General features: G+C 36.3%; 1 protein-coding gene across 2 annotated transcripts in view; it reads right to left on the reverse strand.

Annotated features, from left to right (window-relative positions):
• LOC145297559 (cytochrome P450 3A24-like) overlaps positions 1 to 18,418 on the reverse strand; it is a 192,551-nt gene that overhangs the window by 126,573 nt on the left and 47,560 nt on the right. For both annotated transcript variants that reach the window (XM_080143568.1, XM_080143585.1), the window contains exon 2: positions 13,568 to 13,667. In XM_080143568.1, the coding sequence (XP_079999694.1) occupies positions 13,568 to 13,667 (100 nt within the window). The remainder of the gene's footprint in view (positions 1 to 13,567; positions 13,668 to 18,418) is intronic.

Below are 18,418 nucleotides of genomic sequence, written 5' to 3' on the forward strand. Positions count from 1 at the left end.
TGATCGTCGACGGAACCTCACTACATGCTATACAGTTCTCCAACAAAACCGTTTTCAATACTGATCTCTACAGCTTAATGATGTGAGCCCTTACAGTGCTAAAACGCTTTCTTTTGACTTTTATTAAGCTCCTGTTTTTGTGGATAGCAAAGTACACCGATCACACGTGGTCGATATCGTATATAAATATTTTCGTTCCAGCGTGTACTTGTTTCTCATCTCACCCTATGCTCTTTTATAGTGGTGATAATGTAAGTTAAAACTAGTTCTGCCATGCGATCAAGTTAGGGTTAGGGTCTTAGCTCATCACGCCTGTTACAGTTTTAGAACTAGTATTGATAATCGACTTGCTGATACAAAAAAAAACGTCAAAAATCGGTGTGAACGTATCCCAAAAAGCTGATGACCTCATCTCTAAAATTGGTGATCAAAATCCCATTGGGCTGCCGTACGTGGAATTATACCAAAACCATTATAATACGCACTTATTTACAAACCACATATATTTTTTATAGAAATCACTCCAGATAAGGCATGAAGCCACTTGATGTAAAGAGCTAAAAATAGCACTCCAAAGGTAAAATAAATAAAAAAACTAGCCAACGATAAGTTTTATATGGATAAATTCCGGCTCCAAAAATAGCAATTTTTCCCCTGTGTCAGAAATATCGCTTAGCGATAGTAAAAGACAAAATATGGGAAATGAGGCTCTCGAAAGTAAAACAAAGATCGACTTTCCACTCTCCTCAAGCTCTGCCAGCTTTTGAATTAAAACCTTCATACGTGCGAACTGTTAAAAACATAAAAACTAATTGAAAAATAAAAACAATATTTTTGTTGTTACGATGAACATACAATGACAATGTTGGGACTAATAAATAAAAGTACATTCCCAAACGGATGTTAATTCCAGAACTGTTAACTGCCAAATACAAAATGTTTACAAACGTCGATGCGTAGCCAGGCTCCGCGCATTCTTCCGGTCACAAAAAGAACAGTTTTAAAATTAATTCCTAGTTAATAAAAAGTTTCTGCATCCAAAATAATATGGATAGTAAAGTATTCTTTATTTGTTGTTGTTTTTCGAGCCTACGGGTCAATATAGAAACGCGAGCGTTATTTTTTTTAACTAAAAAAGAGAGAAGAAGAACAGAGAAAAACACAGAAATCTGCAAAGACAAAAATCCGCTCTCACAATAAGAACCGAATACACTTTTATTGAATTTACTGCCAAAAACCAGAATCTAAAATTTTATCTAAAAAATAAGTACATAAAACATTTGTTTTTTGGTTCCTTTTTCCTACATTCATTTCCTCAATCAACTATTCAATTTTTCACAGTCTCTTTAAAAGCTAATATTTTGTTTTATATGCGGTTTACTTTATACTTAGAATGCATTTGTCTGTTTGGCCTTCATCTACATGGAAGTTGACCGATTGTTTTAATATTAAACTAGCGGACTGCCTGGCGTTGCCCGGTCGCAAGATAAGCTTAAATATGATAGTATCATTCATGCAGATTACATATTTATTATTATAGAGACAATTCTCTATCGATTATTATATTGAACCTAATATATAGTAGTGAGATCAAAACTAAATATATATATATGACCTAGTGCCATCAGCTAGAATCGAAACCAAAACATACAACTCTCCACACTTATTATTTAGACTCTGAGCCATGTTTATACGCATATATATATATATATGTGTGTGTGTGTGTGTGTGTGTGTGTGTGTGTGTGTGTGTGTGTGTGTGTGTGGGTGTATGTGTGTCTTTCTCTCTCTTTCTCTCTCTCTCCATCTCTCTCTCTCTCTCTCTCTCTCTCTCTCTCTCTATATATATATATATATATATATATATATATATATATATATATATATATATATATATATATATATACTAAGTTTTTAACTTAGTAATAAGGATGATAAAACAAGGTGGGGATAAAAAATAAAATATTTAAACAGTTAAATAAAGCATTTGTTCGATATCCTGATGCTTTTGAATCGTTATAAGATTAACCAGACTATATTAATAAAGGAAATCCAAAACTATATTAGCAATGTATAAAATGTATTTATAATTACATACAATAAAATTATAATAATATTTTTAAAAAAATTGTATATATGTAAAATATTTTTAACCTTTATATATCTAATTTTAAATAAATAAAAATGTAAATATACTAAATACTAATCATAGTGAGGGTGATAAGTAGTTAAATGGATTAATCTGTAATCTTATAAATACAAGACTGAAAAATTAAAAATTAAAAAATATATCCATTTTAAATGTTGAAATTGATGAATCACACAGGTAAGAAATTCATTTTTTTAGTATGAAAAGGTTAGTAACTGCAATTAAGAATAGGCAATTGGATCAAATGTTTGTAACATATCTTCTTCCTAAGATTAAGGGTGGTTGTGTTTGATCAACACTGCTGGGGAGCCATGATGTAATATATTGTTTTGTTTTTAAATCCCCCGAAACAGTGTTTCATGGTAAACAACTGATGATCCCCTGAAAAAAAAATTATCGGTACTATAGTAAATTCGAGAGCGAGTTGATGCAGTGATTGCAGGTGATTAAATAACATACTGACTGGATAGTTTTCTAACGAATGATAAAAAATATTTTTTTGTATAGTTTTAAAGGTTGAAAACTTCAACAACTATATATATATATATATATATATATATATATATATATATATATATATATATATATATATATATAGTGGAGATAATAAGTACTCGATACATTTTTCATTTTTCTTAAAAAACGGAATTCAAAACAAAAATTTAACTGCATAAAGCTATGCATATTACTATTCGTATATCAAAACGAAAATTCTGAAATTGCTAATGTAAAAATTATTCGATACATAGCAACAACTGATCATTTAATACTTCGTTGCATTACCCTTGTTGCTTATCACTGCATGCAAACGTTTCCTACATTTCAATACAAGGTTGTGGCATGTATTTGGAGGAATTTTAGAACATTCCTCCTTACAAATTTGTTCCAATTGTTTCAGATTACTGGATTGACGTTTAATGACCCGTACGTTAAGCTCTCGCCACAAATTCTCGATCGGATTAAGGTTTATATTATGTTCAACAAACAATTTTTGTGTTAATTTTGCACAATGTTTTGGATCATTGTCCTGCTAGAATATCCAGTGTTTACCCAAGTTCAACATTTGAGCAGAGTCGAAAAATATTTTCCTCCAAAATATCCCGATAAATGGCACTGTTCATACGTTCTTTAATGATATGATTTTTTCCAGTGTCGCTGGAAGAAAAGCAGCCCAACACCATTATGTTTCCTCCACCGAATTTAACAGCTGGGGTGGTGTTCTTGGGCTTGAACTCTTCTCCCTTCTTTCGCCAAACGTTGGTGGCTATGATTGAATAAATCTATTTTGGTTTCATTAGACCAAATTACATTATCCCAGTAGCTTGAAGGTTTTGATAAAAAATTATTTTCAAATTCAAGTCTGGCTCTGATTTATCGTTTGGTTAGAAGAGGAGTTTTCCTTGCCGTATAGCACTGAAGTTCACGTTCTCACAATGCATTAGTCACTGTGCGTTTAGTAACATTAATCCCTACAGTTTCCAACTCATTTACCAATTCATTGCGGGTAACTTGAGGATTATCTGAAACAGTTCTGATCATCCTCTCCAATGTTCAATTCGAAAATTTCTTTGGGGCACCAGGCCGAGTAAGATTGACAGTGGCATGGTGCGTTTTCCATTTTCCTATTATTGAACCTACTGTTGAAGGATGCACGTTGAACCGTTTTCTAACCAATTTGTACCCTTCACCACACTTATGAGCATCAATAATCTTGTTTCGCAGATCAACACTGTTTTTTTTACATAGGCATAACCACTTATCAAGGCCCAGAGACCACTCGAGGATAAGGGTTAAGAGTGTACACTAGTCAATTGGACAATATAGTAATCGTTAGTAATGGAAATTCGGTAAATTTGTTAACTTAAGTGGAACGGCTCATCAAGAACTTGTTTACGTTGGACTTGAAGACAACTATATTGTGACTCGATGGGGGCCCGGATAATTCCGGTGGGACCTTGCTAGTTGATTAAGAAACAGCCTGTCGTCGGGGTGGTCCCATTGACAGGAATTCAGGAGAATTCGCACGATTGAATTCTAATGATGATGATGATGATGATCATGATCATGATGATGATGATGATCATGATGATGATGATGAAAAGAATAAATCTGTTTTCTTAATAGATAATCAAAATGATCTCCCCCTCCTCCATAAGAATCGATAGCCGAAAAGTATCTACGCCGGAATGAAAGTCATAAAAATAATTCCTTAGCAGGACAGCCGGACACTTATGTTGATCGACAGACCATCAAAAGTTAATCGTCGTCAAGTGGCTGAGCAAAGAATATGACAGCTAGGCTATAAAAGTCGCTGATCCACGGGGCCTGGTGTTTGGGCATGACCGAAATAATAATTATCTGTTGATAGAAGACCACCATGAAACCTGTCAAGGGGACCCGTTGAGTGGTAATTGACCGAGACAACCCGCCCTTCCTGGCGTGTGGATATTTATTGCCTTTACTGACGTGGTAATTTAGTCTGGGATCGTTGGCAGAAGTGGTAGACAACGGGGGTTAAAACCCTTTTCTCTTCAAATAATTGTAGAGGTCGTTTTGGGGGGGGGTATTATCATTTTCTTCTTTTTCTTTTTTCCCCTGCGACCGGGCGTTCAGAGTTCAGCGAGACATCACTGGACCCCCCGAAACAAAAGCGCGGCCGCTGATTGGTTGACCATCAATCGTGGGTGTATTAGGAGAGAAGGGGTTGCAACCAACCGATATTCATAAAGTATGAAGTAAAGATCGGAACACACACACTTTGCCACACGTCTTGGCGGCACTCACTTTTCCGATACACACGCCTCTGTGAACTTTTTTTTCCTCGTATACTGACGATAGAAAAGTGAAGTACTTTATTAAAAACCGCCAGCCCCTGTTTGTATAACTAAGCCAGTTGTGTATACGCTATTTGTAAAGTTGAAAGCAATAATTATTCTATGTTAAGAAAAGCCAGTTAAGCGTTGACTTCCTTTCTTTGTTTGGAAAAACCGTTGTTGAGTGCAGTCATTTTTCAGACGGCCCAATTGACAGTTTGGAAGCCGGATCAAAGGTGAAACCAGTGAGCGAACCACGGCGGCGGGGCCGAACTCGACCACTAGACGAGAACACAAGTAATGCCACAGGGATCGGCATCGGTTGCATCTCTCACCCAAGCCTGTGCATCTGAGCAGCCCTTTAGGGTTTACATATTGTAGTCGGCTGGAAAGCAGGAAAACGGAAGACAATTCCACAGGCGTGCACTTCTAAGAAAGAAGCTTTGTTCATGGAATCTACCTTTCGGTACCTTTCGGTACCTTTCGACTTTTTACATAAACTACCCGGAAATTTCGACGAGAGTACGATCCTTATGTTACGTAAGTACCAACATTTATTTACGAGGGTCGTTTCAAAAGTAAAGCCTCCTATTCTTTAACTCAAAAACTTAAACATGGAAGAGCTACGAAGACAGGAGCGGTACCATTAAAACAAGCCTCCCTCCAGAATTTATTTTTTTACATAGTCACCACCATTTTCAATACACTTTTGCTAGTCTCTTTTGATGTCTTCATTGTAAAAGTTCGTAGCCTGCTTTGTCACTCACATCTCTGTCGCCATTCATTTCCTGTGCTGACACCGTATACATTTATCAGGCGCCGGTGAATGTTGATCGGTTGAATGTTTTTTTCTTTCTTTTTTTTTTTTTTTTTGCATGGAGGAATTTAATGATGCATCTTTGCTTCCGCCGCCGGTCCATGACAGGGATGGAGTCTTACACTGTCAATATCGGCAACAGAGAGATGAAACTTTCATGTCATGAATGCATAAGTTTAATCATCATAACAATGGAATTTGCAATCCTTTTATGATCCATTCGGGCGAAATAAAAATAGGAGGCATTACTTTTTGAACCTTTCTCGTATTATGGACTCTGAAATCTTTTTTCTTCTTCAGACCCAAGGAATTATCCTCTATTACCAACATCCTACCCATCATTACATGTTTAACGAAGATGGACAATAAAGTTAATATAAAATGTTAGAATGTGGCTGTCTTTTATTCGACATATTTACGCATATTCCTTGTTAACTACCGTCTCATATCAACCATTAAAACTATCAAGCACAATAGTTAGACTATTCATATAATCGACGTCGTGATCTAGTGAGAGATTATCTATTCTTCTCCATACAACCATTTTTCTCACAGAAAAGATGTTGCTACTCTCTCTCTCTCTCTCTCTCTCTCTCTCTCTCTCTCTCTCTCTCTCTCTATCTATCTATCTATCTATTATTATTATTTTCATGGGAGGTGCTCAACTGGATCTTAATCACTGCCCTCCCCCTGTATCAAATCAGCAAATATTTTTTTTTCTTTCTTTCTCTGTATACCTAGGACTAAGCGGCATTTCCATGAACAAAGTTTCTTTCATTGAACTTCCTATCTCTGGAACAAAATACCACGGTGTTGCTTTCCAACAAAATACCACGGTGCTGCTTTCCAACATGTTCGTCTTTAACAAATACTTGCCGAGCCATACTCTTAAATAATCAAACACCGCCCATTTTATCCATCACCACATATGGTGCTGTTCATCTTTCAACAGGCTCTCTTTAATCCTTATCCTCGAGTAGTTTTCTGGCCTCGTTAAATAGTGGCATATTAATAAAAATATATAATAATAATATACAGATACAATTATATTACACTAGATGTCGCTATCCGGCGTTGTCCGGAATGTTGTGGAGTTATTTATCTCCATCACCACGCCGGGAAGATGTGCCACAAAGATCAGAAAGTGGGATTGAAAAGGAAAAGCACTCTGGCCTACAAAAATGCCTGGGCAGCCTTCGGCATTCCCGGTACGGGTGCCCCATGCTATCAACAGCAAACTGACCTCTTTCCAAAGAGAGAACCCAGGATGCAGTGAAGTGATTTTAGTTTGAATGTTTTATTTGTTAAATTTAAGGTAGAAAACTTCTATTATATTCTTCAATTTTACTGATTTTTATTGTCATTACTTTCCAATGATTATTTAAAAATGTTTTATTTTAACGGTCGTCAGGTTTTATTTGTAAGCTTAAATGCTATTTAAGTCTGACTTTAAAAATCTGACAGACTAACTGTATAAGTTTGGTATTTCATTAGATAGCTCCAAACATGCCGCCTTTCTGAATCAATTCTTAAAATATTCTGCACTATTATGATCCTTAATTTGTTCAAGCAACTTATTCCAAAAAATATATTACACTATTAGATAAACTGCTCTCATCCCGCGTCAAGATCAAAGTGTAGTATCTGTTCCGGCAGATGCTGCAATCAAAGATCATTGCCCTCGTGGCAATCTTCTGGTCCATGTAGGGGCGACCCTACATATCAGCTGGCAATCACTATCCAGCTCCCATTTCCCACTTCTCGGGAGATGGCCCCCTTTTCCCTTCCTCTCCCCCCCCCTCTCTCTCTCTCTCTCTCTCTCTCTCTCTCTCTCTCCATATTAATAAACGGCCTGGTACCTAATTTGCTCAGTGGGGAAACAAATAAATACAATCCCACGTATAATGTATATTTAGACGTCTCGTATCAGTTAATGTGAGTGCAATAAGTATCTAATACAAAGCAAAACGTTCATTTATTTTTATTACACGAAAACAAAACTAATAACAAAATGCTATTTTAATGTATTTTTGTATGACTTTTGATACGAAATTTGTATTTATCATACAAAACCACATTAGAATAGCATTTTGTTATTGTTTTGGTGTAATAAAAATACATCAACATTTTGCTTTGTATCGGATACTTATTGCAGCCTTGTATATTTTTCTTTCGATTTCTTCAGTGATGAATGAACTGACAACTTTTTTAAAGAAACTTAGTATATGTCATTCGTAATGGTTCGGGTTATGGGCCGCTTAAATAGTTATATGGAATTCAGGGCGGTTCAAATTATGGACTACCTCAATGGTTATATGTAATTCACAGTTGTGGACCGCTTAAATGGTCATATTGAATACGTAGTGGTTAAACTTATGGACTACTTCAATGGTATATATAATTCTCAGTAATTCAAATTATGGACCGCTTGAATGGTTATATTGAATTTGGGCGAGTTCGAATCATGAACCACCTCAATAGGTATATCTAATTAGCAGTAATTCAAATTATTGACCGCTTAATTGCACAAACATCCTTTATTTCTTTAAAGCATAAAAATGTTTACCAAAATGACCAGAATCGTGTTTAAATAACTTGAAGGGGGTTGGTACCCTGTAAAACATTTTTTTAAAAATTCAACCCAAACCAAAGCAACGTACCATCCTAGGTACCTAAAACCTCGTCCGTTCCGCTACAAAGACCCGAAATGAGCACCGGTCTTTCAAAACTCCAAGAGAGTCCCTACTTTAGCATTGCAAACACTAATGATGCATCATTGAACGCGATAATTACGAAGAAAAGTGGGTTAACATTGAAGTTACATGACGGATTTAGCATGTTAGCAGCAGTAGCGTACAACAGCAGACATATGCAAATGATCAAGCTGCTGCGCGATGTGACGTCACAGCAGAGACAAATCGACACACGTAGTGGTTAAACTTATGGACTACCATGTGTTGAACTTTAATAAATGGACGCAATGCTGAGACTCTCGTAACATGCAGTTAGATAAATAAATATTATATATTAATTGGGTATAAACAAAATTATATATATATATATATATATATATATATATATATATACATACTAGCAAAAGTACCCGTCGTTGACTGTGTTCAAAAACAGCCTACAGAAAATGGACTCTCATTTATGAAAGTATGATAGGTTATGAAAAGGAAGGGTTGTAAAGAGATAGCTTCGAATTTGGGGGTATCAAAACCAAAGCAAAAAATGATGAAAGTAAAAATAAAATAGATAGACCCCATAATTTATTATACCATACCTGTTCACACTGAAACACTTATCACAATATTCTGTGGATCTATATTAAAAAAAATCTTGTTAAACTTTGTGACATATTTCCATTCTATGGAGGTCAGGCGTGAACGAACACCCCATAATTTTATTATACCATATTTCTTCAAACTGAAGCATAATTATCAAAGTATACTTACACAGATAGATATGAAAAGTCTTTATTAAAGTTTGTGCCTATTTCCATTCTATGGAGGCAAGGCGCGAACGCAGACCCCACAATTTTATTATACCATCCCTGTTTAAGTTAAAACATATTTATAAAAGTATTATTATGTACATCTATATCAAAAACACTTGTAAACGGTTTTTTTTAATTTTAAAATATTTTATTTCCATAATTTGTGAACCAGGCGCGAACGCAGACCCCACAATTTTAATGAACCACCGTTCCCCCAGATCAAACATATCAATTCCTGTGTATAGATACATCTTCTATCATTATATGTAATCAGTTTTTTAAAATAGTCAACCATATAGGAGCCTATTCGTGACCAGACACACACACACACACACACACATTCATTTTTATATCATATATATATATATATATATATATATATATATATATAGGAGAGAACTTGCATATATGCATATATATGTATATATGTGTACATATATATACACACATATATATATACATATATATGTATATATATATACATATATATATATATATATATATATATATATATATATATATATATATATATATATATATATATATGAGAGAGAGAGAGAGAGAGAGAAAATTTGAATGCATACTAGACACTATCCCTCGAGTGTCTAAGGTCTCTCTGTACAGGCAAGAGAATGCTTTTCCCTAGAAGTAAACCTGGCTAAATATTCAAAATCACATATTATTCACTGCCCAAGTAAGATATCGCTTCTTGGCCTTCGGGACAAGATCAAAGTCCGACAGATACTGCAAGCTAAGACTAGCAAAGACCAGCTATGACTAGCAAAGACCATATGTGGGGGTAACCCCACATATCTGACCTTGGTCACTGAAGGGGCAACCCTTCATACCAACAGTTTCTAATCCAGCCCCCACTTCCCTCCTCTGGGGAGCTGGATCCCCTCTTTCCCTCCTCCTTCCCCCTATCTCCACATTAAAAACGGCCTCCTGCCTAATTTGCTCAGTGGGGAAGCAAATAAATATTCCCAGATACTGCAAGCAAAGACCATATGTGTGGGCAACCTCACATATAAGACCCTGGTCAATGTAGGGGCAACCCTTCATACCAATTGTCACTATCCAACTCCCCTACTCCCCGGGGAGTTGGTCCCCATTTCCCCTTCACTCCTCACATTAAAAATCGGCCTTGTGCCTAATTTGCTCGGTGGGGGAGCAAATAAATACCATCTGTTCTTTAGATGCTGCACTTCTATTTCTTGTTCTCTTTCGGTGGAGGAGAAATCCTTCGCGACTGAGACAATTTTTATTTTTGTACCTTTTCTCCACGTTAAAAAACGACCCTGGTGTCTAACTCTGTCCCGTGGGGAGGCATAGTAAATAGGTACATTAGCTTTTATGAGGAATGGTGCAACTTCTCCAAGTGATGTTACCTCAAGTAACTGCACGAAGCTGGATACTCCATCAGACTAGATAAATTCTTATCCTGGAAACCATTAAGACCAAGAAACCAAAATGAAAGCTATACTACAACATATGAAAATGGTTAGTTGGGGAGAGGAAAAATATGTTCTCAATTTCTTTACTAACTGAATGTTTCAGAGATAAAGAAGTTTAATGGAACATTCGAATATCTCTGTATCTCATATAGAGTTCAAGTGTTAGCCCCAGGTTGTGGACCCCTTGATTTCTGAGAACTTCGACTGAAGTAAAATAAAACAAAAAATGTTTTTGTTTGATGGCGCCAAGTAAATATTTATTTAAAAAAGATGATTCTATGTCCTTTTTTTTAAATTTTAACTAAATCAAAGTCCTCTTTCCACATAGTCATTTGCACGTGCATAGACCAGAAGAGGATCGGATCTAATTATCTCCCTTTTCGCCACAGTAGCGGGCGATAAGATCGGGAATATAAAATTTGAAACAAAGAGACTATCTCTCTCTTTTCTCATCATTGCCTCGCCCGAAGCACGAAGCACGAAGCAAAATCCAAAGTATGCGAGAAACTTTCCTTAAACTTTGCTACGTCCACCCTCACAAACTCTGTTCAGATGTTCTTGGACCTGTGTACGTATTTTTACGCACAGTTGATGGTATCATTTAATGCTACTAAGACTACAATTCTTTCCTTTAACGATGCAAAAACCTCGACCACCAATTACCATGAAAAATAACACTTTACCTGAGAATTCATCATTCAAACTGCTCGGCTTAACATTCACATGCAACATGAATTGGAACAAATACATTGAGAGAATTATCAAGGCTAATGCATAGAAGTAAGGCTCCCTTTACCGTGCTAGAAAATTACTCACTTCTAAGAATATCCTGTATCTCTACAAAGCTACTAGTCGCTCGTGCAAGGTGTATTGTTACCATATCTGGGCTGGTGTATCTGTTCCTCTATACAGGGTCCAAAAAAGAGTCTCATTGTGCCTGTTTTACAAGTACTTGAATAGATGTTCTCTGATGAACTCTGGGCGCTTGTGCTCCCCCCCCCTCAACGTACGTACTCACGACTAACATGACTAGCAGCAAAGCAAAATTCCATCCCTTCATTGCTGGAGTCCCTAACTGCCAGAAAACCTTCTATTCTAATAGTTTCTTCTCTCGGGTTGCTAGAGTTTAGAATTTCCTCCCTGTTCCTTGCTTTCCTGACTGTACTAACATGCAAAAGTTTAAATGTACTGTGCACAAGCATCTCGGTACTCAACTCCTCTCGATCCCCAGCTAGATACGATCCCAAATCGCAGCTCCTTACTCACAACTGACAATACACCTCGTTTGGCAAGACCTGCAAAAATATTACGTCATCATCTCCTCTGATAGGAATATACGTGCGACTACGGGCCGCTTGTGAATGCGATATTTCCTATATAGGTCCTCCTTGGAGGAAGCTTGTTCATCCCATCTTGGGTGAATGTCGCTGTTTTTAATCCAACCAGAATAAAAACCTTTTGGATTCGCATTAAATAAATGTTTTTTTTTTGTTTTTGTTTTTTTTTTACACAGGAATCACCACTTATTAAGGCCCAGAGGCCACTCGAGGATAAGGGTTAATGAGTATACATTAGTCAATGTGATTGTAGCGTAGTAAACATAAGTAGTGGGAATTTTGTAAATTCATCAAGAACTTGTTTACATTGGACTTGAAGACAATCAGATTGTAGTCAGCTGGAAAGCAGGTAATCGGAAGAGAGTTCCACAGGCGTGCAGTTATAAGAAAGAAGCTTTGCTTGTGGAATCTACATTTAGGTTTAGGCACAGACAAGGAGTGTGGGAAATTATTGATAGTGGTTTCGGCCAGATGAGTGTTTTTCGTGAAAGTTTGGTAAGAGTGGACCATAGATTGAAGCTCAGATGAGCACTTGCCATGAAAATAACGATAAAGCAGAGACAGGCTCGCAACGTCTCTTCTGTGGGAAAGAGGTTGCAGGGAAGAGAAAAAGGCACCCTCCACTAAGCTACGAAGTCTGTTTTGAACTCTGTCAAGGCAGGATAAGCTGCTTCTAGCAGCTCCTGCGCCGATGTGGCAGCAGTACTCCATCGTTGGCCGTGCCTGGCTTTTATATAGGTAGAGAATTGCATCAGGAGTGAGATATCTACTGGAACGGTAGAAGGAGCCCACCATTTTTCCAGCGACCTTGGAAATATGTTCCGTTTCAGGTCAGGAGTAAAGGTCAAGCCCAGAAGCTTGTCAATTCGAAAATATCACTTTCCTTATCTTTTGCTTTTTTTTTGGGGGGGGAGGGGTGTTTTGTTTTTTGTTTTGTTTTGTTTTTTGCAACAAAGTCACCACATATCAAGGCCCGGAAGCCACACGAGGATAAGGGTTAATGTGTGTATGGTAGTCATTGGGACAGTAGCGTAATAATAGTTTGTGGTGGAAATTTGGTATAATTAGATTATTTACGAGGACGGCCCAATAAGAACTTGTTTACGTTGGTCTTGAAGACGACAATATTGTAGTGAGCTTGAAAGCAGACCAACAGAACAGAGTTCTACAGGCGGGCAGTTCTAGAAAAGAAGCTTTGTTCATGGAATCTACGTTTATGTTTAAACACTGATCGAGAGTTGGGGAAATTATTGATAGTGATTTTGGGGGTTTTTGTGCAAGATTGGCGAGGAGGGACCATAGATTGGAGCTCAGTCGAACACTTGACATGAAACGTATAATATCATAATGGATCAACGCTGTCCAAATGTCCATAAACTCCACAGTGTAAGAAAAATGAAGTACAGCAATGTGAAACTATATTTTATTCACATTTCAATGTGCAATCATGTGCTTGTGCATGGCGATGGCATAAAGAGAATAAAAATAGAACTACTCACCTTTGAGAAAGAATCAAGATTCCCAAAGTACATGTGCGGTTTCGGGCCTGGAATTCCATAAGACGTGAATAAGTTAAAAGGTCGGCTACCATAATTGTAACTAGAAGGAAAGAAGAAACCAATAATTACTTTTTATGAAGGTTTTAATTAGCTTTAGGTAGAGTGGCAAATTACAAAGATCAGAGATATTCCTTAAGAGATGGGTTATTGTTGTATATATACATAGTACCGCTTCGCTGTTTCACAGCTCATCAGTGCGGCTAGACAAGCAACTACCTGAAGCCAGGATCGAAACCCGACCGCCCAAACGACAGTCAGAGCTTCTAACCGTTGCGCTATTCGGTTGCTGCTTTATGGGCAGGGAATTCATAATGTTTTGACATTGTCCAAATGCCTAAGCTCATATGTGTGTGTGTGTGTGTGTGTGTGTGTGTGTGTGTGTGTGTGTGTGTGTGTGTGTAAAAAGAAGTTTACAGGGTGGGCCAGAAGTCACTGACCAATTTTAATTTTAAATAACTCTTTTATTTCTAAGTATTTTTTTTAATTTCTTAATATTTTTTTATTTTTTCAGATCCTGAAAATTAATTATGGAAAAATTCAATATCGTCCAACCTACAAAAAGTTGTACAATTTTACTATCAAAATCAAGGCTCAATAATTCAACCCCAAAGAGCCTATCGAAGACATTTCGATGTGAGAGATGAACCTATTGTGGAGATATCTAAAGGAAAAGGTTTTTGTCAACAAACCCAAATCTTTAAAAAAAGCTAAAGGAAAACATCACTAGAGAAATAAGAGAAATAATGCCAGAAACTTTGGAAAACGTTGTGGCAGAAGTAATCAAAAGAACAAAAATTTCTGAAGCAGAAAATGGAAGGCATTTGCAGGATGTTATTTTTCACATTTAAAAATACAAGTTGTTCATGCTTACTAAAGTAAAACAAAGTTTATTGCCTTTATTTTATGACTAGTCTGGGTGCCCAGTATTGCCCGGGGGTTTGAAGGTGTGTGTTGAGCAAAAAGAAAAAAGTGGTAGTAAGCAGGCAGGCTCGAACCCGTATCGCAAAGGAGGAAAAGTACGTGAAAAAAACCTGAAATCTTAGCTGTTGCGCCCATCGCCAAACCGGAAGTGACGTAGGTTTAAATTAAGGCTAGACAATCGAAAAGAGGGGATGACTTTCGAAAATATCGGCGAAAAAAAGCGACCCCTCCCTGTAGAAAAGTGCCCAGTTGAGGGTGCAGGAATTAATATTTTGGCCAATTTTTCGATATTTGGTATCCGAAGGGTCAGCTTCAAAATGATACCGATCTCGTGAAAATCCGTCGCCTCTGTCGAAAGTTTTAGACAGATATACAAACATACATACATTTAAACAGATTTTTCCCCTTTATATTATAGATACTATAATTTCATGCATATAACTGTTAAAATAAAAAAAGTTATTTAAAATTAAAATGGGTCAGTGACTTTTGCCCCACCCTGTATATAATGAAGCTAGTAAAGAAAATATATTTGACAAAGCAAACTTATCAAGATAAAAAAAAAAGCCCAACACGGTTAAAAGGAGCAATTAAATATCTTATTTAAAATATGTGTATGCATGTGTGTGTGTGTGTGTGTGTACGTGTGTGGAGGGGGAGATCATATTATACGCTCTCCCCACTCCCACTGGGATTTTCGGTGTTTCCTGAGACGTGCAGATTTTGCATGACCGTCTCGTCCGTGAGCCTGACCAAAAAGTAAACCTGAAAATGCCTTTCCGGAAATTACATGATATTCTTAATTTCCGCTTATCCAGTGATATCATCTCTTGATCCTTGATCCGTGAATCATTTTCTCCATCAGAAATTTCGACCTGATATATAACTTATTGGCGGCATTATTTATTTGAATTTGGAATTCTACTTTCCTGTCTTTCAGGATATGATCAAACTGTTATATATGTTATGTCGCCAGTCAGAAGAGAAAAAAAAGCCTTCTTGGCTAAAGGAAATGTCCGCGTAATAGAATGCCTTTTTGGAGGAGCCGGATATCCTCCATATAAAAACCGACCTTCTGTCTAACTTTACGCTCCTGCGGAGGTAAATAAAAAAAGAACCAACATTTACCTCCGACCATCAACCTCGATCGGGGTACGTTCGAATGCGATTTTATTTTAGTTTGCTGCTCAAATCATGAATATTTTGTGCCATCAATTAATATAAATATTTTGTATTTATTTACTCATGTAGTAATTTCGATTTCTTTATCTGCTAAAGTTTTTTTTTTTTTTTTAATTTTTATTCAAATAAAACTTGGAATTAGTAAAAGAAAAAATTAACAATGATTTAAATAAAACAAAATGTTTTATAATTTCAGTAGATCTATCTATTATTATACTAAATCTAAATTAATCAACGTTTAATCTATTAAAACTACAGAATAGTTGACAGTTAAGAAATCGTAAACGGAACCCAACTCCACAGCAAATGTCCGATACCAAATACAGTAGAATTTTATTATCTACCAACCTGTATTTTTAACGTTGTGAAACTGTTTTCCGTTTTTTTTTTTTTTGTTTTTTTTTTGTTTGTTTGTTTGTTTTTGTTTTTTGTTTTTTCTAAATTTTATTTTTATATTGTATTTATGAGACACAAGGAAATTTTTATTTATGAAATAATAGTTTTGAAAAATGACTTACACTACCAGTAAACCTAAGTTCGAGAGAATTTTATTTATTATTGGGTTAGCGCACATAATTTTATTTATCATTTATAATTGAAGATATTTTCAAAATTTAAGCCAGTATGAATATTTTCAAAACTCGATTTATCGGACATATACGATTGGAGGATATATGCAAATTAATTATAAACATACGCACATGTTTGCACAAATTCAATAAACTGTTTTGTTGTATGAAAAATATATTTCTATAAACATTTACATTCAAATATAAAAAGGGCTCAATGTATAATATTTGAAATAAATATTTAATAGATTTTTACATGGAAGAAGATTCATTTTGTTGGCAGATAATTGTTCATGATGTCTAAGGCAGACGAATCGTCTGGAAAGATGGAAAATCATTGTTTTAATCTAGAGATTTACAATGGAATTCGTTCATTTAAAGAAAATAGGACGCGCAGACGATTTATCAAGACTACGAGGTGCTTTTAATAAGTTTCCAGACATTTTTGTATGGGCAGTTTCGTTGATAGTACACACACATGAAACTCTAGTCCCATTCAAAGTAATCTCCTCCGGCTGCAATGCACTTGTTGTACCGTTCCAACAACTTTTGGAAGGCCCCACGGAAGTCCTCTTGTGTAAACATGTTAATGGCCCTTGTCACAGTCTCTTTCGTCTCATCGATTGTCTCATAATGACAGCCTCTAAAGTTCCCCTTGATATTAGGAAGTAACTAAAAGTCACGGGGAGTAAGGTCTGGACTATAGATTGGGTGAGGAACTGTCTTGGTGACCATCTTAGTCAAATAATCTGTGATCTTCTTTGAACACTTTTGGGACAAACTTCACGCAAATCTTCCGCATATTCAGTTTCTCGCGAATAATTGTGTGTACAGTTCCCACACTGACATCAAACTGTGCATCTACTGTCTCTATAGACACACGACAGTCCTTGTCATGAAATTCTTTATTTGGCCAATTAACTCTGGTGTTCTGACTTCCTTAATCCTCCCACGCCTCTTAACATATCTCACAGACTCCCTGCCTTCCTTGAATCTCTTATGCCACTCAAAAAGTGACGCTCGATTCGTGCAAGATGGTCCAGAAACAGTCTGAAGCATTCTATACGTTTCTGTGGCAGTTTTTCCCAGTTTAATACAGAATCTTATTGCATATCGTTCTTCTAAAGTGTCTTCACGTCCAGATTGTAATTTTGAAATTCATCAGCTGTGACAATCAGGCTTTAGTAGGGGGAATTCCAATTCCTGCAGAAACTGTTCATTTGAACTTGTAATCATAAAAATTGGTCAGTAATCTCATAAAATGTATAGCAATAACATATTGAATGTTCATGAGTCTACGACAATTTTAAATGGCTGTACAAAAAACGTCTGGAAACTTATTTAAGACACCTCGTATTCCGGCAACTAAGTAAACCTCTATTATGGCACAACCCTATTTGGATTAAACTTGGGGGTGAGGGATATGACAGTTTTCTCAATCAAAATATAGTCATAACCGATTTAAAGAGCCCTTCATGGAATAGAAAGCCGTCAATCAGAACTTTTCTACTCTATTCGAAGATTTAGTCGTACCAAAATAACCTAAGCCATAATATCGGAAAGCTAAGCTAAGGTTCAACCCACATGCTGGCTAGCCAACTTGATGTGACGGCTGATCTCCAGGTGGTAGTGAGGGGGGGGTAAACACGGGTCACTTTCGTTCTTTTCTCTCTTTCACTTTTTTGTACTTCTTTGTGTCAAGAGGAAAAGAAAAAACCCTTTTCTTAAAATCGTCACGAAACAGACATGCTTTGATAGCGTCGACGATTTGGGAATTTTGTTGATTTGGAAAATGCAGTAAGAAAATAAATACGAATTTCATTTCTAAAAAAAAAAAAAAAAAAAAAAAAAAAAAAAAGCAGCAAAGAATTTAGTATTCTATTTTAATCTGCAACAATTCCTCGTTTCCGAAAAAAAGATGATTAAATATTGATCAATGCTTCATGCAACCGATTATTTTCAGTTTGGATACAGACAACTAACCAAAAAATTCTTGAGAAGTTTACATACAACGTGGGCTCAAGACAATGGTTAAACGCTGCCCCGAAAAGAAAACGTGACTATCTATGTCTAATATCTTGTGGGTTCGTGCTAGGATGATAAGATTTCGTCCCAGAGA

Source organism: Euprymna scolopes, chromosome 2 (genome assembly GCF_053919585.1).
Source record: "Euprymna scolopes isolate OS-2025 chromosome 2, ASM5391958v1, whole genome shotgun sequence".
Lineage (NCBI taxonomy): Eukaryota > Metazoa > Mollusca > Cephalopoda > Sepiida > Sepiolidae > Euprymna > Euprymna scolopes.